The 21280-nt window shown below is 26.4% G+C and overlaps 1 protein-coding gene, 1 long non-coding RNA gene and 1 other non-coding gene across 3 annotated transcripts; all 3 read left to right on the forward strand.

Annotated features, from left to right (window-relative positions):
• The first annotated feature begins 13557 nt into the window (after positions 1 to 13557).
• Positions 13558 to 14205, forward strand: LOC127144496 (uncharacterized). The gene is made up of 3 exons (XR_007816219.1): positions 13558 to 13890; positions 13988 to 14072; positions 14170 to 14205. It is a non-coding gene; the product is annotated as an uncharacterized LOC127144496 (long non-coding RNA).
• MIR399C (microRNA MIR399c) lies at positions 13655 to 13816 on the forward strand. The gene is given in 1 exon segment (NR_120769.1): positions 13655 to 13816. It is a non-coding gene; the product is annotated as a microRNA MIR399c (primary transcript).
• A 3129-nt stretch (positions 14206 to 17334) lies between the features above and the next one.
• Positions 17335 to 19812, forward strand: LOC103489359 (uncharacterized). Its single transcript, XM_051080549.1, has 2 exons — positions 17335 to 17544; positions 18884 to 19812. Exon 2 carries the CDS (start codon positions 18893 to 18895, stop codon positions 19643 to 19645), a length of 753 nt encoding a protein of 250 aa, XP_050936506.1. The 5' UTR covers positions 17335 to 17544; positions 18884 to 18892; the 3' UTR covers positions 19646 to 19812.
• Positions 19813 to 21280: the final 1468 nt, after the last annotated feature.

The raw sequence follows: 21280 nt of genomic DNA on the forward strand, positions 1-21280 counted from the left end.
AGAATTTGGCATTTAATTAACACTAAAATTGACAAAATTAAAAAATTATTAAGGATCAAATTGGGAATCATCTAAAAAGACTTTACTAGAGATAATGATCGCTCATAATTATATTCACACATCATTTAAATGTATTGTCTTTTTTAATCTCTTTTTCAATATACTATTTAGGACGCGTTCAAACCAAACAACATCACAAATTAGTATATATGAATATGGGAGTGTATTATACACAATTATTATTATTATATATGATTGTATAATCATAATATTAATTATTGCATTGGAAAGAATCAAATACTATTTCTCTAAAATAAGTTAAATGATAATTGAAACAATAGAAAATATATAGCATGTAGATCATGATGAAAAATGAATGAATAAAGTAAGAAAAAAATATGAAAAGTTTGAAATTCAAAATTAGGGTTAGGGGATTGATATTTTATTGATTAATATATATTATTGATGAGAGAGAGAGAGAGAGAGAGAGAGGGGGGGGGGTGATGGGTGTGTGTGTCATATAAGAAAGTGAGAGAAACAGCCAAAAAAATAATGAAAAATTAATGGATGCGTAAAGGAAGCAATAAAGGGTAATCATAATTAATTAATTAATTAATTATACAATTAATTTGACTAAGTCTATTTTCAAAGTGTGGATTAATTCCAATTCCAAAGTAAATAAAAAGAATAAAAAATAAAAGATTGTATGACTTATTGTTTGAGTTTATTTTTATGACTTTGTAATATTGGATCCATCTTGGGAAATGCCCAACAATGGAATTACTTCAATCATCAACTTTTCTTCTACGCCATCTTTAATTGCTAACTTATTTCTCTCTTTTGTCCTTATTTACATATTAATATCATTATCTTTCCACACACATAATTTTTTTTTTTTTTTTAAAAAGAACCTTTTAAACTTAACTTTTAAGTTTCGGGTAAATTTTCATTTTAACAAATTTGAATCTTAAACCGATATAATTGTATCAATATTCTTATATCAGATTATTCATCTTTTTAGATTTATATTTATAATTGTAGCAATTAAATTTCTATAGTGTTGTTATAGGTGAATCAATTCAAATTTTTGAGATTTATCAATCCTCACACTCTTAAATGTGTAAGTAGATTTCATCAAATACAAAATTAATAATATGAATGATTAGGGATGAATAAATACACTTTTCAAAAGAAATCTTAATTCAAATCTAAATTTGACTTGTTTTATAAAATTGTATGGATTTAATTGGTAAAATTACAAATATAATGACATGATGTTTATCTAAAAATGAAACATAAGAGAGAGTATAAATTAATATATTTATGAAGTTTAAAAATTTAAATTGATATTTTTTTTCTTAAGGCGTGTATATATATATGATAGAATTTTCAATTTATGTCTAATATGTGTCGTGTCTCGTAAATTCATACATTTGTTTAAAAATAAATTAATACTTTGTTGGAAATTGTAAATATAATTTGTTTAAAAATAAATTCATATATTTTTTAGTAATTTCAAAGATGACAACTAATATGGATAGAAGTTAGATGAAATATGTTGGATTTTAAAAAAAACAAACCATTTATCAAAATTACTAAACAAGCTGTAGTTTTTAAATTTGAAATTTATAAATATATTAAAATATGTTAAAGTTTAAAAATTCAGAGCTTAAACTTGTAATTTAACCTTTTTAATTTATGAATTTAATATATATATATTTAAGAAAGAAAAATATTTCAAATGATAAAACTATTAGAAATGTTTTGGAAATATATTAAAATTTTAAAATTTATTTGTCAAACTTGTAATAGTGTCTTTTGTTATTTTTTAAAATTTTACTATATTTATAAATATTTTGCTTCATTATGCTGTATCTAAAAATTAAATTATTTTAAAAATGTTTTATTAATAATTTGTTGGTAATGAATGTCTAATTAATACTTAGTATCTTAACTTATACAAAACCAATTTAAACAAAATTAAAAATATTTCGGCCTCATTTTGGGAGGATCGTCCGTTTGATAACGTTTCTGTTTCCTATTTTCTATTTCTTATTCTTTGTTTCTTGTTTTCTTAAAACAAAAAATGGGACAATATTTAATTACTATTCTCGTTTTCTGTTTCTCGGAAAAATAAACAGAAACATAAATTTATTTGATCATTTCTTGTTTATCATTTCTTGTGTTATTTTTTTAACATTTTTACTTATTTTTTAGTTTAAATATAATTTAATTATGTAAAAAATAAAAATATATAAAATTCATTGAAATATGAAAAAAAAATAATTTAAAACATTAACATATAAATTTGGTTGAAAAGTTAATAACTTACATAAAATAATTTTTATGAATTTGATTTAAAAAATATTATTTTTTATTAATTCATTTCTAGACGTTGATTCAAATTCGACCCAATTATATTATTATGTAAATGTCGTGGTTGTAAAGAAATTAAAGATAATCTAAACAATTATCTTATTAATACTTAAAATTCTAACTAATTTCAATGATATTAAAAATAATAAATTTAAATGTAAAATAACATATAAAAAGACATATTGCAAAATTTTAATTTAGAAAATATTTCAATAAGCATACTCACAATTTTAAATTTTGAAGATCAAAATAATATATAAGTTTAAATATTGATTTAAAATTAAAAATTAAATTATACATATAAATATAAAAATTAATAAATACAAAATAAATATAGCTAAATAAAAAAGAATTTTAAAAGGGAGAATTGTCGAAAATGGTAAATTTGACAAAATATTTACAAAATATAACAAAATTTCAAATTCTATCGATGATAGACATTCATAGACATTAATATGTTTCTGTCAACAACATTGATAGACAATAATAGTAGTCTAACAGTGTTTACTATTATTGATATAATTCAAGGTTTTGTTATATTTTGTATATATTTCAAATTCTTTTTTTTTTTAACCTCTATATCATATTTGTATTCATAATAAAAAATTAATCTAATAATAAAAAAATATTTCTTTTCTCAAACACTGTGTTCCGATTGGTTTTCAATAGGTTCTCTAAAAAAAACAATAAAAAAACTATCATTTGCTCAATCTTCATTTTTGACATCTTCATCTCATTTTTCATTTTTTTTTCACCATTTTTTATCTAGATTTTCAATCATCATTTTTTTGTTAAATCTAAGTTCTTTCTTCAAATTTCGTTCAAATGTTTGCTTTCAAATATGACAACATTCTCACTTTTTAAAATACATTCCATCCTAAGTATTTTATTATTCTCAAATTACAATTCAATAACTTATTTCTTCTTCCATTTTTAATATCCTAATCATCTCATATTTCTTCTCCCACTTTTTAAGGCCACAATCATTATTTTTTCTCCCACTTTATATCAGTTTTGTATATTAGTGTTGTGATGTACTTATATTATATATATTAGTTTGTTGATATACTTACTACATGATTTTCATTTTTTTTCAAATTTTATGCAATTCAATGTAGTATTATTAAGTATACGAATGATGTAACTTAGTGTAGCAAAAATATAATATTTATCTAAGTGTGTTAGTGAAATATATTAAGTGTATCATCAGAACCTCAAGTGTATCAAGTGTATTTTAATCAATCCAGCGTATCAGTAGATATAGAAAATGTACCAACAATACATCAAGGGTATCAAACATATGAATTGCAACAAGTGTATCAAGTGTATTTTAATCAATCCAGCGTATCAGTAGATATAGAAAATGTACCAACAATACATCAAGGGTATCAAACATATGAATTGCAACAAGTGTAATAAATCTGTCAAGTGTATCAGTGAAAGTATAAAATATTTATCAATAGTGTATTAAGTGTATCAAACTTATTAAGTGTATTAAACATAACAAGTGTATCGACAATGTAATGCATCGTGCTTAGTGCATCAAGTGTCTTTAATTGATTAAGTGTATTCGTAAAGTTTAACGAATGTATCAATAACATATCAAATGTATCAAATCAATGATGTGTATCAAGTGTTATTTAATACATCGAGTGTATCAACAACACATCAAGTGATGCGTGAAAATGTTGATAATTCTAATAGGTAGTTTTGTAATTTTTCATTTTTCAAACGTGGGCTAGACTTGAATTTTGCCATTTTTGCAAATTTAAAAGTGGTTTGCTATGGACCTAATTTATCAAACTAATTTTACTAAATTTACAAGAGCCCCTAAAATAAAATGGGACACAACATGGAGAAACTATTTTTCTATAGTTTCTCTATTTTTGCCTAATTTTTAAAAACAAAAATATAATATTTATCCAACGGAGTCTAAGCAATTCATGGTTTGTTTTTCATTTTTAAAATTTAAAGCTATTTACCTGGTTTGCATCAATCTTTAAGTAAAAAGGGTCCAAATTTTTAGCCAAAATTCTAAAATAAAAAAACAAAGTTTTAGAAACTATATTTTTGTTTCTGAATAAGTAATGTAATACACTTAATTTTTAAAAATGAAAAACTAAAACGGAGTTGGAAAACTTTAATTTCTTTTATAATATATTATTTTGAAAGGTTTATATATTATATATATATATATATATATATATATATATATATATATATATATATATATATATATATATATATTATTGTGCGCAACATCAGGTGGGTTAAGTTGAACATCCATCTTTAGTGATGGAGGTTATGCTAAAAGTCCCGAGCTAAGTTCACTTGACTATATACAAAATGTAGGTCCCTATTGATAGCTAAGTTTTTTTTTAAAAAAATTAAGCCTATAGACTCTACTTCCACCTCTAACTTTCAACTTATATTGTACTTTTATTACTGGTTTAAAAACCATGCAAAAATTTGAATACTAAAAAAATAGTTTTTAAAATTTTGTTTTTATTTTTGAAATTGGATTAAAAACTCAACTCAACTATTATACCTAAAAAAAAATGCAAATCATGATAAACCTAAAAAAAAAAATGCTTAATTTTCTAACACCACACAAAAAAACAAATTAGTTATTGTCCTACTAAATTAAAAATGGTTATTTTCAGCACACACTAAAATCAATATTCACTAATAATTTTGGGATAAAAAAACAACAGTGATCCAAATCCAAATACATTTTTTACATAATTTATGTATGTTTTTTACAAAAGAAAATTGCAAAGGTTTTTGAATGCTTATTTTTAATCCATATACTTTGCTACTATACATTCATTTATTTTCTCCCATTAAAATTAAAATTAAAATTAAAATTATTATTATTATTTAACTAATTTTGATAAAAATTATCCTTAAGTAAGTAAATTTAAGATTTATTAAAATATAACAAACTTGAAATTATTTTTTTCAAAAATACAATAATAATTAAAATAGAAAAAAACTTCGAATTATATAGACCTACTTTTAGATTTAAACTATCCTTTTTTTTTCTTTTGATAATAACTATGCTCAAATTACCAAAATTTGCTTGGGTAACTCTATCTCAATATGGTTTTCTTTTATATATATATATATATATATATATATATATATATATATATATATATATATATATATATATATATATAACCCAAATGGAGTTGAAGGAGGAAGCTTTGTATACAATATTCAGGTATGGATATCAAAAGAGGCATCCAGGAAAACATCCACAATCTTAACCCTAGCCCTACGTCAGAAAGGTAACTTCTTCTTCCTCTAACAAGTATGCTTTTAGTCCTGTGTAAAATAATACTAACTTAAGCATCAAATTTTTTACGGTAGACATTACAATAATATATTCATTTATTTTCCTTTGTTTTGCAAGAGATCTTTCTTCTTCGTAATAAAGACTCGTGTGCCTTTATAATCTTTTCTATCCATATTTTACCATCAATGTTGGGAATTACACATTGGAAAAAATCAAGAGATCTCGAAATCTTTATCTTTAAACGATCGATGAGTTAATTTTCTCATTACTTTAAAAATTTGTTTTGAAATAAAACTCAATATCTAAGAATGTGAAACTCAAAAGAGGCTGAAACACTATTTTAAGAGGGCATGTAAAAGATACGAGACTCAAGTCAAAGTCGAATCCTATAAGACTTAAGGAGTAGGATCTTTCAATCCTCTCTTTTTCCTGATTACAAGTCATTCATCTTCTTCATTTAATTAATTAGGTTTACTATTAATAAAAAACATAAAAGTCAATAGCTTCGTCGTATCATCAAAATTTTGACATCAGTAAAATTACATCGTATATATTTGTATGAAGAACAATTAGCAAACCTCATTCATTTAATAATTTGATACAGAGGAAAAGAGAGAATATATATCATTCAAAATATTGAAATCTTCTACCATATTCATTTGATCTCTATAAATTTCCATCTTAATAAATGAACCATATCATACATTCGTGTGAATCATATCATACATATTCTTTCAAGGAGAAGAAAAAAGTTGTATGAAGTTTGATTAGAAACAAGACGACTCTATACCATCTTAAATAATCAATTGATTAAAAAACTTAAATAATTGTTGAAAGCAAATTTAATATTATACCTAACCAAGATCTTTTTTTTGGATTGGATATTGTTGAGGTTAAAAAAGGAATATAAATATGAGTTTGTAATTTAAGAGGCAGATCTCTTCTTTTGACAGAATGGCAATAAATGAAGCTATGATCGGTTAAGAGGCCATGGGCGCCGCCGCCGGTGGAGGAGTTGAAAGGTGGGGTGGCATGGGATCTGTCGTTTTCTTTTCTTTTGTTTTCTTTTTTAATACTTAAAAATTGACTTTTTAAAAATGAAGATCAGATTAGATAGAAATGATTGGTGAGATAATCTGTGGGAATTGACAAAAACTAAACCAAAATACACTTAAATTAATGTCAACTATAATCATTGTGTTCTATTTCTTTTATTTCGACATCCAAATCCCATTTTTCTCATTTCATTCTTTTCTATTTTTCATGTTTTTTAAAGTAAAAAAAGATAAAATAAAATAGTGACTCAAACCTTATTCTACATTTGAAAATTTTGTTATACTTGTAAATATTTTCAACGATTTTGCTATTTAAAATAATTTTACTTTTATGTATTACATTTTTTTTGTTAATCCCTAATAAAATTTATATTGTCTATTGATACTTTGAATATAATTTCAATTTAGTTTCTTCTAAATATTTAAATTTAGTTCGAAGTGATTTGATTTTTAAAAGCTAACTTTTATCAAAATTGGTTTAGTGATAATAATAATTTTCAATGAAAAAAGAATACTATTTATAAAAGAAATACTTTTTTTTTTTTTTTTGAAAGAACATATAAAAGGAATACTTAATAATAGGTTTTCTTTTTTCTTCAAAATATTAATATATATATATATATATATATATATATATATATATATATATATATATATATATATATATATATATATATAGACACACACACACTATAATATGATTGGTTGGAGAGGAAGTTTCTCATTTATAATTTGAGGAAATCCCTTTCCTTATCTCTTTTATGGGTCTCTTTGGTCGTCGTGTGCTATGAACATCCTTTAAAAGGTTTATAACTTTAGTTTTTATGATAAAGTTTTAACATTCAAATTCTATTTATTATTAAATTAAATCTAATCAAGACAAATTTTGTCAAACCATAAATTTGTCATGTCATCAAAAAATGTCCTATGTCTCGTTTTTTTATCATTTAATCAAAACGACGAACTTATCAAATTCAACATGTCTAAGCCTCAGATTTATTTGACTAGCAACCCGACTGGACTTGTAATTATAAATTCGTAGGGGTCCAAAAAGTCCAATCCAATTCAGTTTCATGATGGCAATTTGGGCTAAAGAAGAGATATGGTCCAAACTCAACTACAGAGTATAAAAAAACTGGGCCTAAGCCCATGTAAAGTCATGATCGAAACCTCTTTAAATAGAGGTTTTTCCCTTTCATTCTGAGAGGTTGGAAAGAAGAAAGGGTAATTATAATAAAAGAATATCAAAATGATCAAATACATTGGAGAGTGTACTCAATATATGGAAACCAATACACAAACAAAGCTCATGCTTGTTGTAGAGAAGAAAGAAGAAGAAAATGTAGATAAGGAGGTTTGTCCATTATTGCAGTTGTAAGAGATTTCTTTATCTTTATCTTTTCGTCCTTTTTCTCTTTGCTTTATGAAAGAGAAGGCAAGAAATTAGGTTTAGCTATTCTGCCAATTTTGAATCGACATTGTAGTCTTTCTTTTCCCTCTCTATCTTTTTCCCTCTCAACTATATCTTGTGGATTTTCATTAACATTTACCCAATGTAAATGTCTGTTTATATTTTGGGCTGTGAGATTTTTTCTTCTTAGGCACCCTATTTATATATATATATATATATATATATATATGTCTAACAATGGTTTTTTTTTCTTTTGCATGTTAGTAATATATATATAAGCCAACGATTTATTTTTTCTCTGTATTATTTATTTGGTGGATGTTTGATTATACTTTAAATTTTTAATTTTGTATTTAATAATATATATATATAAAAAATCGTTAAAAGTCAATTGAATTTAATAAATTTGAATTAAATAAGACCCTAAACTTCCAATTTTATATCTTTTTAACTTATATTGAAAAAAAAAATTAGGAGAACCAACCAAAACTTAGACATTGGTAAAACGTTATGAAAACTCACAAGAAAACGTTAAAAAAAAGTATCTCCCCTTGAAAAAAAGAAAAAAGAAGAATGTATTTGTTTGAATGCATCTCAACACGATCCACAAGATTGAAAAAAATAAAGATAAACAATTGATCCATGCATTCATCTTTTCATAAATAATCAATTTGTATGTGTGTGGACAGTGGATGCAAATGTGCATCAATTTGTAGCTCTCTTATTTATCCCACATACTTTATGGAAGAGTTAGCGAGATCAACTGAAATCTAAAGCCAATTTTCTTTGTAAATTTCAATTCAGGGGATCATTTGAAAAGTTTCCTTCCAAACATATAAGAATGGTTCCAAAGTTCCTATCTTGAATTGAATATAATAAAAGTTTACATTCACTTGAAGGGAAGGAAAACTTGACGAAGAAAAGAGAAGGAAAAGAGAGAGAGAGAGAGAGAGAGAGAGAAAGAACAAGAGAGCTATGGTTTTTCCTGATTTAAGGTATATGAATTTTGAGAAGAACGTCTAATTTGTCAAGGATCTATTAGATATCGTTTAGGAATAGATAGATTTAAAAGTTTTGAATTAAAATAGATAAAAAAAAATTGAAAGATCAATAAATTAACGTAGGCCTTTTCAAGAAAAACAAGAAGAGAGAAGTAAGCTTTGTAAACATTATATGTTTTTTGATATCCATTTTTCACCCATGTTTTTAAAAACTAAATGAAATTTTAAAATAGTTCATTTGATTTTTACATATTTACACTTGTCCAAAAACAAAAATAGAAAATTTCAATAAGATGACAAAATTATCACAACTCAGTTAGACATACAAAGAAAACGAATTGTATAAATGAAAAACGAAAGAAAATGGCTAAAAGAAAGAGTGTTATATATTGTGGGAGAACACTTTCGACTTTAGGATGTGATGAGGGTATTAGAGAGGTATAAACCTAGTTGAGATATATCTGGACGCATCCTTATTCTCTCTTTCTTGTTTCGTGAAAATTTATATATTCGGGTAGAGTAAATGGCAGGGCAATTCTCCTTTGGCAAAAATGCATAAACACAAATGCATTTTTTTGAAAAAAAGAGTGACTGTTGTTTCATTCATGTTGTTGCCAAAGGAGAATTGCACTGTCATTCCTAAACCCTTTTGCTACAATAAAATACATAAGTTGTTGGACTAAAGAATGGGGTTTATAAATGGTAGAGGATTATACGATGATCCGCACCTTCAACTTGGATATGCTATTTTAAAGCAGCATATCCGACTCTCATATTCCCTTTTCATTCCTTTTTCTTCTTCCTCTCCATTACTTTTCATCCCATCTTCTTCTTCTTCTTTTTTTTTTCTTTCTAATGTCGAATATTTTTACTTTCTTTCTTACAAATCTTTGTGACAATGAAACATGATATATAACAAACAATGCATTACTTAAGAGGTAATTAATTAAAGTATATATATTATAAGTGCTGAACTGTTAGAATATATATATATATATATATATATATATATATATATATATATATATATATATATATATATATATATATATATATATATATATATATATATAGAAGCACCCAGTGAACGAAAATGGCAGGGGAGATTCCAAAGCCAAACAACAAGGAATGAAAATGTTTAATTAGGAAAATAAAGGTTTGAGTAAGCCTGTGAATTCTGGATTATTGAAACGTGTTGACGCTGTCCTTAGATCACAAGATGTGCCCTCACTAGTAACTGAGTAATTTGGCACTCTCAGGATACCAACACCCTTCAAGACACTTGTATGCAGCTAATTAAGCGATGTTACGAACTTCGTACTTGTTTGTTTCCCACAAAATTTTGGAAAGCTATATAGAAATCGTGAGTTATTGTTTAATCTCTATAAATTAACTATATCTCAGATCGTAGGAAGAAGATGATAAAAGCAGAAGGGAGAAGACGATTAAAACTCTAACCACTCCAACACGTAGCACTAAATGAGGGACCCTTTTTCTTTCACTTGTAAAATAGAATAAAATTAAATAAAATGATTGAAAATTAATTAAATTACTCAACATGTTATTGGAAGTGAGAAAAGTTATTATATATCATCATAGTTTGATAATGCATAGTGGGTACTTTTTTATTTGGAGTTTTTTTATAAAATGTTGAATGAGTCGTCGTTTCGAATCGGAAAGGTTCAAGTAAATGATGCGCTAAGAAAAGCATTAGAGAAGGATCATGTATGACTTTGGTTTCAATTAAATTATCCCTATAAGAAAACATTCTAGTTAAATTTCAATTTGTATTCTCTAATTTAATTGAGAATGAAGTTAGAGAGTGTGAGTAGTACAAAAACTTTGAAAGAATGCACTTGCAAGTTGCAATTGAGATTGATCCAAGAATTGTGTCGTGAGGTTGTATTATTTTTTCAAAGATTTGTTTTGTTTTTAATAGGTCATGGTTTTTTCTCTAAAATTGTGTGTATCGATAAAATATGGACTTTTTAAAGAAGTGCAACATGAAGATTTTCAAATGACCACCCAACTTAGTACTACTTCTCATTCCAAGCACGTTTAACTACAAAATTCTTTTAAATGAATTCGGTACATTAGTGATGATGTGATTATTGTACCCACTAATAAAAGAGACACCATGCTATATCCTTTCCTCTTTCTAGAAACTTGGAAATGGATAATGTTTGAGCCAAGCATTTATGGTGTTTCAATTATTAGAGAAAATATAGTACCGAATTTTATTATAAATATTTTCTTCTATAATACCAATAATATATCATGCATTAAATTAGAGGCCTAATCCTTGTCTAAACAAATTTACTAGTCTCGTTTGAAATAGATAAATATTCTTTTAGGAAGCGTAGGATAATTCCCTTTGCTAATTAAAAAGTAAGAAACAGTACAATTCTTAGATTTGAAAAAAAAACTTTTTTTTTTCTATAGCAGTGTTTTGACATAATATAAAGGAAATAGTAATAACTCGTATCTCCAAGTATACGATGAACTCTAAACATTAACTTATCATTCAAATTAAATACAATTATAAACCTAATTTCAACTTATAAATATATGGTTATAAAGTTGAGTAATTTTTTGTAATTGAGACGAACTCATAGAGGAAGAGGAAATTTGATGTGTGATGGTAATAATTTTTCATATGAGTGGAATTTCATTATTCTACATTTTTTTTTAAAGTTCTCCAAGTTAATTCTTGCACATATATATGTTATATGTGTACACTTTTGTTTTTAATATCGTTGTTTTTTCTTCTTATTCGTATGGTAGAAGTGAGTTTTTTTTTTCTCCTGTCATCAATAACATTCTATGCCACTTTCATAAGGTTGAGTTGGACAGAGGTATAGGTGGGGAAAAAGGGGGAAAAAAGGAAGCCAAAGGGCAAAAACTCAAAAGGGATAGCCAAGAGGCAAGCAGAAGCCAAAGGCCAAAATAAAAAAAGGATAAGAATAATTACTCATCAAGAAAGTTGGTTAAGCCATAAGCCATAAAGGAAAATCGATCTTTGAGTTTGAATACAACTAATATGGTTATGAATTAATTGCAACCAAAAGGATTATTCCTATGGAATATAAGTTTGGCTTTAAATAATAAGAGAAAAAGGATGGTTTTGAAATTCTTGTAAAGAAAAAAAAGAAAAAGTTGGTGTATGGTGAAAGATCAATAACCTAAAAAGGATAAACTGCATGGTATAATTTCAGATGCTTTTCTTTGGTTTTGAATTTTGAATAAAGCTCTCAAGCACAAGTGGCACCACAATGCCATCTCTCTCTTTCCTTCCAAAACCAAACATATATATTATATATAACCCCAAAAACCATTTTCTTTTTCTATTTTGGATTAATTATTTCTTTATGCATGTCTATTAAAAGTTGTAAACAACACACTTAGGGTGCTTTTAAAAAATATATATAAGTAGTTTAAGTTTAAAAAGCACTATTACTATAAAGTGGAAGCACTTTTAAGTGCTAATTCTCTCTACCATTCATTTTAGGTCAAGTTGTACTTTAATTTACACACACACGCAGACATATTTATGTATATCTTTTCATATAAAAGCACTGCAAATCACTCCCAAACATTATTTCTAAGTTTTTATAGTATATCCTTGAAAGACCTTTATATGCATTATGGTTGTTAAAATATACTTTTAGAATTTAATCTCACTTACAAGTTTTTTTTTCAGACCCTAATATTGTAGAGTTTAAATCAAAGTGCTTATGTGTGAGATTAGTCGTTAAGGTTCATATACCAAATTAAAACACTTTCAAATAATACAATCTTAGACCCTATCTATTTAATAACCATTTGGCTTTTTGTTTTGAAAATTGTACTTGTTTTTTATTATTTTTTTTATAATATATTTCATCTTTTATGAGAAAAAATCGAGTTCTTACTTGAGTTATAATTTAAAAAACAAAAGATAAAAGTTTTTATGTGTTTACTTTTTTTTATTTTTCAAAATTGGGTTTGAATTTTGAAACACCAATAATGGAGTGAAAGTAAAATGTTATGTGAGTTAATTTTAAAAACACAAAATAAGAAACAAAACCGTTTACGAAATGGATATAATTATTTAAAGTCTCTATCTTAGTAAAGAAAAAAAAAACCCATATCTCTTTGATTTGGGATCAGATCCATGGGAATTATTATTGTTTAAACCTAGTACTAGAGAGGGAGAGGTTTAATAATGATTTAGGGAGATAGAGTTGAGGGGGAATCTCATCCCCAAGCAACAAAAGGCATTATACCTGCATTCATTTCATAGGGGGAGAGCATTGTACTTGGAATATGCTGGGTTTGATGTCCAGATATATCATAATCATATTGACAATGCACAAAAGTTTGTTCAATAAGGAAGCATCAGCCTAGCTTTTATGTATGTATATATAGAGGTAGTAAGGGCAACGAAAGAAAGTGCATTTGTTTGATGATAAACAAAGATATGTATATGTATACAAAGAAGCTAAGCTAATTAAGGTATTGCATTGGTTGGATTTCTGGGCAATTACTCCATTGGCAGTTGCCACCTTCCTTTTAAAACACACACACACTGACACATACATATATATATTATATATTATGTGAAATCATATTGCCAAATTTAAGGCAATAACAAAATCGCTACTGCCAAAGGAGATTTGCCCGGTAATGCTCCCAACGCCACTAAAGATCGATGAATGGGAAGAAGCTGGGACACTAACATTTTGGTTGCTTTCTTTTTAATTTATAGTAAGTCGACAACAGATGATGCCTTATTGATTATTATATATGTTTGTTTGTTTTGGTTTATTATATGGTTTTATATTATTAATTATTGTTTTTATAGGAGACGAAAGTAAGTGCCTTCATGGGTTTATATATATATATATATATATATATATGATGATGATGATGATCTTCTAGCCAAGAAGGTATGTCGAAATTTATATCTATGATCATATTTAAATCAATTGTATGCATATTGTTCCTCTTGTCCCTAATTCTCAATATCATATCTAAATGATGCAGTAGTTCAAAAAATAAGTATGAGGAGGAAGATGAGATTATAATTGTGTTAATGCTATTAACAATATAGCATAAATGACATTATGTTATATATATATATATATATTTTTTCTTAATGGAAGTCTTTTCTATTGTTTCTTTTTCCTGGAAAACTCTTATAGCAAGGTCCAATAGTCTACGTTATATTATTTTGGTAACACATTAAAGTTATGGCATTAAGTTTTTGATATACTATTTATAATATATTAAGTTATGTCATTTTGAAAAAAATACATATTATTTAATTTAAACCTATGCTAAAGAATGAAGTGAAAAAATGTGGGTAAAATTTAAGGGTTGGAATAATATTTTAACATTTATATTTTTAGGTTAAAGTTGTGTGTAATAGGCATGCATTTAATTAAATGTGTAAAACATATTGCTATTACTCTTTTTTCTTGACCATGTAGGTTAAGTAATCAAAGATAATGTAAGCTATGACGTAATTATAACATAAGATTGGATGAATCTGTAAAAACCAGACTTTTTTTGTCGATCATATGTTACAAATCCAAAGACAAATTTATTGAATAATATATAATATAATCTTAGCCATCACATTAACCCACACATAAATAACATTTCTTGGAGTCGAGTTTTTTAGTAATTCAACTATTTTAAACTTTTTTGACACAAACGATTTTTTATTTTATTTTTAAAATACACGTTTTATCTAGTCAATACTTTAAATCTTATGAAGAGAAATCATGTCAGCTTTTTATAGGTAAAAAAGTAGAATTTCATTTAGACTTTGGTAGGTAAGTAATTAATTAGTCATTTTTTATTGTTTATAAATGCTTAATAGTATACAAAAAAAAAGATTTTGTAAAATTTGGAGGTTAAAATTCATTAAAATTCAAAGATTGTTGGCATTGATGCCAAATTTTGGTCAAGAAAAAATATGTTTGACATCCACGTGACAACAACACGGTAAATTTGTAATTTAAAGGACATACAAAATAAATAAAAAAAGTAACCTTGGTCTAAGTTCTTAGATACCTCATGTAGATGTCATATTGATATATTTATAGAGGAAGTTGTTCCCTAAGATTTCTAGGGCTTTACGACAAGGAGATCACTTATCTTGACGTGCCTAACTTTATGTTTGGTTGAGGTTGAGGTTGTTGGCTTGCGTCAAACCAAACTCCTTCTTTTAAGTCTATTTTGCATTTAATTTGCATCATGTTCCTCTTGACTTTGTCATTTCTAAATGGCAATTATACTCTTCGGTCCAAAATCATCCATAATACTTCATATTAAGATTATGTGAAGATTCAAAATAATAGCAACTTTTAAATAATTGTTATTCGAAGTTCACGCGTATATATTCAAATATTTTTTAAAATGGTTTAAATTTATCTCTTGGAATGCTTATTTGAACCTATTTTAATCCTCGATACTTTGTAAAAACTACTAGCTGCTACTATATATATATAATCTTAAATACTAACTACTATATATAATCTTGAATTTAAGATGTAAACATGAGAGAGTTAGAAACCATAATCTTTGTAATCCGTCTTTGTACTCAAGAGGCTGCGGCTGCCCATATTATTCAATTTGGCCACGTCAGTTGACTTCTTGGAATCTCCGAGTTTATTCTAAAACGTCTATCCGAATATTCTCTTTTAAAATAATCCGTATTTACTATAATGCCCTCTAATTCCTGCCTAGTTTATACTTTCTTTTTTTTTTTCTTTTTTTTTTTACCTTTGACCGGTTGACCTCATTAGGTCAAATACCTCCATTGACTTACAATTATTTAATATTATTCAACCAAACACAAAATTTTATTATTAAACTTCAACCATTAGCCATTAGGTTTTTCTTTTTTTTTTTCCTTTAATTACATATTGTTCATGCAATCCTACACGTTTCCTGTCATTCTTTTTCTCAATAATGGATTTATCTCTTTTATCCTTTATTTATTGCATTCAAATACTATGTTGCCATCTCTAATAACTTATTTGCACCTTTAATTAATAAACTTTTGGTTATATACTTAATTTAGTACAATTTAATTCCCATGATTTATATTCAAAATTTAGTTAGACTAGGTGAACTCTTGTGATGGTCACATATTCTCAATAGTAAGTTTGTAATTTGAGAAAAAGGTTACCTAGTTACATGTTTGCCATAAATATTTTTATGCTTAAGTTAGAACTTAATACTACAATTTTGGTTTTTTCATGGGCACAACATGTCAAAAAATATCTACTTTGATGATAAAAGAAAATGTCAAATATGTCGACATCAACAAAGTGTCCATAAAAGAATATATTTTTAAAGAGAAATTTTTATAAGTGGAAAAAAATAAAATTATTTATAAAATATTGCAGAAAAGAAAAAAATTAATTAGAGTATTCGATAGATTTTGTTATATTTTGTAAATAGTTTCAATTTTTTTCTATATTTTAAATGACTATTTTAAAAATAATTATTAAATTGATTTTTTTAGAATTCATTATTATTATTTTAAGTTTTATAATGTTTAAAATTTTTATTAAAAATATATGTTTTATGTCAATTTTGTGTAAAATATATATTTTAAAATTGACTCAAACAAAACGACCTTGTTTTAATCCGTTTTTATGGTCAAAATAAATCAACAAAATATGTTTTCTTGATGGGCATTGTCTGTCAAGAAAACCCACATCCGTGCACCAAAGATTCATATTACACGTACATTAAATATTAGTTTATACAAGTAGATTCATTGATGGTTTATGCTTGTCAAGTAACGCTTTTTTCTTGATGGCAATCATCCATCAAAAAATAGGTTTTTTCTTGGCAGTTTTTGACCATCAATGAATCAAAAAATTGATAATCTATACCATTTTAACAAAACTTACATTTTTATATGTCAATAAACATATACACGTCAAGTTAAATATCAAAGTTTATTGTATCAAGAATGATATTTTTCTTGATAAAGACCATTAAGAAAACAAAAAATGTGTGCATCAAGAAAGATCAAATTTGTAGTATTGTCTCAACACCCAAAGCCAAAGAATGTTATTAAAGTAGGAAATGAAATTATCTTATCTTGGAAATTCATCTGTCTATTTATAATGGAGACTTGTCAGGAGTCTTTCTCCTCCTAATAGGACTAAGATTCTATTTCCTTTCCTCTTTTGGAAACAGAACACTCGTAGTTACAACCTGGGGCCTACGACAAATAAACCTCACATGTTGGATTAGGTTGACCTCGATATCGACCTTTGAGGAAGTGGGGAACCCATTGGGCCTTTTAGCCCAAATGTTTTTTCTAGTTTTCCATGGAACTTACCTTACAAGGCATCGTCCCTTTCAATCATGGGTCCATTTAATTAAGACAAGGTAACTCTCTTGATTTTGTTTTTATCTTAGTTCTTTTATCGGTCCAAAATTATTAAATGTTTATGGACTATTTACGAGAGTTATATGGACTAACTTCTAACTTTACCGAACCATATAAGAACTAAATTATAACTTTTTACCAAACTAAAATAACTAAATTTATGATCTAACTTAAAATTAAAGTATAAAAAGAAGTACATTTATGTAAGAGAGGTTGAAATTGGGATAGAGTTACAAAAGGTATATAAGTTCACTTTAGCTTAGTTTGAGGTCTTAATTTCTCCAATATCATAGGAGGAGAGAAGTCATGTTTTTCAATTCCAAACATCATGATTTGTTTTGTTGTTAGATTATTATAAAGTTAGAGTAAAAAGAAAGGATTTATTTATTAATTAGGACAAATTTAGTTACTGCATCCAATCAATGGTTGAATGATTCATGATTACTACAAAGAAATGCATTGTTTTATACCCCACCACATAAACACAATCATTGATTTTGATGGTGGGTGTTGGGTTTTGGTTACTTTGGAGTAATTTTGAAGCAATAAAACCATCTTTGAAGTATTTGTTTCTTATATATATATACATACATACATACATATAAGAACTAAGTTAAAAGACAAAAGGTATGATATAGTTTATCATGCAAGTCACAAATAACAGATAAGAGTAATTATTACACTCCAATTTAGAAAATCAATTTAATTAAAAATGTAACTCAATCCGTTTATTAATAAATTTGAGATTTTCTAACTATTAACTCATTCGATTGATATGAATTTGTATTAAGAAATATGATCTCCTTACCATATATCGCAGACGATTTGTGTTTTTAGGTAAATTGTATAGCTTAAAGTTTGATTTTTCTACGAATTTTAAGATATTAATTTTACGTTAGAGATTCAATTTTTCTTAGGATTAAAAAACTAGATATATATTTTATTTTATTAAAAATATTCAATATAGTATATACTAAAAGGCATTCTTTTTCTTGGAGTTTTTTAGCACGTTTTTTTTCATACCTAGATTGTCTAAAGTTTAAGATAAAAAAAATCCACACGTGGGTAATATTTTCTTTGGTGTGGACATCTAAAGTAGTAAAATCCACACGTGCCAGAGAGCCATTTTCCCCATAATTTCGTGGAAAAGGCAATGTAATGTAACTCAAAAAGAAAAAGATAAATTTAATTTTAATTTCTAAAATGTTTGACCGTTTCAAGGGCTTTTTGGTAACAACACACGTCTTTTAAACCCTACGTATATAAAAAGGACATTAGTTTCTCAAAAACCAAATTAACCAAATAACAAAATATTCATAGACACACCTCTGTTTTCAGCCGCCATTGATGGACTTCGAGCAACTTCTCAATCTCTTCGATTCATTCTGGTTCGAGCGTGGAGTCTTCAACAAACATCCTTTTCTATCAAACCCACAAAACCTACAACCTCAAATTCACCATCCCGATTCATTACCCAAGGAATCATTCATCATCCCACGGCTTCCAACCAGATCGATAAGCGAAGATTTAAGCTCAAAATTAAGCTTTATGTCCAGTTCCAATTCACCCGATTCAGTTCTCTTTTCTCCAAAGCTTCAAACGATCTTTTCCAGCAAGGACATCGCCGGAGCAGAGTCGCCGGAGACAAGCCGTAAGTTGGAAATTGAGCGGAGGACAAAAACAGAGTACAGGAGGAGGTATAGAGGAAGAAGAACGAGACGGTCGGAAAGTCGGAGCCTTTCAGAGCTGGAATTCGAGGAGCTAAAAGGGTTTATGGATTTGGGATTTGTTTTCTCGGAAGAGGATAAAGGTTCGAGCTTGGCGTCGATAGTTCCCGGATTGAACAGGCTAGGGAAAAAGGAAGAGAAAGAAAGTAAAGAAGAAGAAGAAGAAGAAGAAGAAGAAGAAGAAAGAAAATTGGGTGGTGAAATTTCGAGGCCTTATCTTTCAGAAGCTTGGGAAGCTATGGAGGAAGAAGAAGAAAAAGAGGAGTTGGCGAAGAAACCATTGATGATGAAATGGAGGTTTCCTTCTAATCAGATTGATATGAAAGATAATCTAAAATGGTGGGCTCATGCTGTTGCTTCTACTGTCAGATGACATTACTCGAATGCAATTGTTCTTCTTTTTGTAAATTTTGTTTTTTGTTTTGTTTTGTTAGTTTGAATTGTAAATTTTTGGAGCTGTTTCTTAAATTTTGATCTGATATCAATGTTTGGGATATTGAAAGCTAATGTGTAAATATATATCCAGAAATTTCTTGGGAATTCTTGCTTCTCTTTCAATTATATAGATTGAGAATCAACATTTTTGTTATGATAATTGGTATTTGTTTTTCCAATTAGACTTTTATTCTTTTAAAAGTTGGAATTTCATATGAATTTTCTTGTAATCATTAGATATTAAAAGAAGGGCAATCTATGAAGTTATCGTAATTTTTGTGAGCCACTCAATCATTAATGTATCCATGGTACTAAATTTTCATTTGACGTGTTAAAATTTTCATCCATATATTTGTATGTCCATGAATTTGTATCCAAAAGAAGGACGAAAAATTTGTTGAAACACAAGGAAAAAACAAAATATTTTCATTAATAGAGTGTAAAATGTTTTTACTTAAAATTTAAATCATTCTTTTAGAAATATACACAAAGTTCAATTTTTATTAACATGCATATCCACATTTTCGTAAAATTGAGATTTCAACATTTTCGTTGATATTGAAATTTTAAATTTGGCATGTATCAACTTTTTCAATTTAATCAAATAACCTCTAATCTAACAATTAGGTGAAATAAAAAAAACTAAAAAAAGTAACATCTTTTTTATATATCTTATCAAACTCAAAACATTAAATTCAGATAATAATATGTTTTCTAAAATAATAAATATTAACATTTGGTGAAAATATTAATTGGATTAGCAAACCCAATATATTAGAAAATGAAGTCCAAACTCTTTTAAGAATGAATACTAAGAAAACACTAAACATTTAACCAAAAAGAAATTATAAAGATAAAGTAGAATATATATACATAGATACATATATTATTACTTCAACATGCATATAAAATATTGAATATGGGTAGAAAGAGAACCATAGTTTTTTAAAAAGAAAAAGTATTATTAATATTTTATTATACGTTTTTATATATAAAACATGTTTTTATTTTAATTAATGACTAAAATAATAATGTTGGTCACGTATATAACTTCCATTTTCTAAAATAGTTCATGATTGTTACTGTTATTCTCCTAATTTGAGCCATATAGTTGACTTTGTAGTTTGTGCACAATTATTCTCCTACCATTTCTAAATTAATCCATCAAAATGAGTCGTTTTATTTTAATCCAATAACTTTTGTGGAAAAATAGGGAATAATTTGGTAAAATAATATGAAGAAGTAAAAGAAATGGAGATAAGTTTGCCACATAAGAGAACTAATTTCATAAGCACTATTTTCAATAGCTTGATATAAACTAAAACTACCTTATATTTTTAAACTCCAAATTTCTTTTATAAAGACTAGAAATATAGCAAAGGGGGTGTGACATCAATTTATTTTATTTTATTCTTATTTTTCTTATAGAATATTACATAAATTTGCTTGATTTAAAAATTAAAAAAAAAAAAAAAAAAACATCTCCTTCATTGGAGAGGGGGAATGGGATTGCCCTTTGTACGTAAATAATATTAATGTAGGTATTAATAAATAAAAAATATGTTAGTAGCTT

This window comes from Cucumis melo, chromosome 12, assembly GCF_025177605.1.
Source record: "Cucumis melo cultivar AY chromosome 12, USDA_Cmelo_AY_1.0, whole genome shotgun sequence".
In the NCBI taxonomy this organism is placed as follows: domain Eukaryota; kingdom Viridiplantae; phylum Streptophyta; class Magnoliopsida; order Cucurbitales; family Cucurbitaceae; genus Cucumis; species Cucumis melo.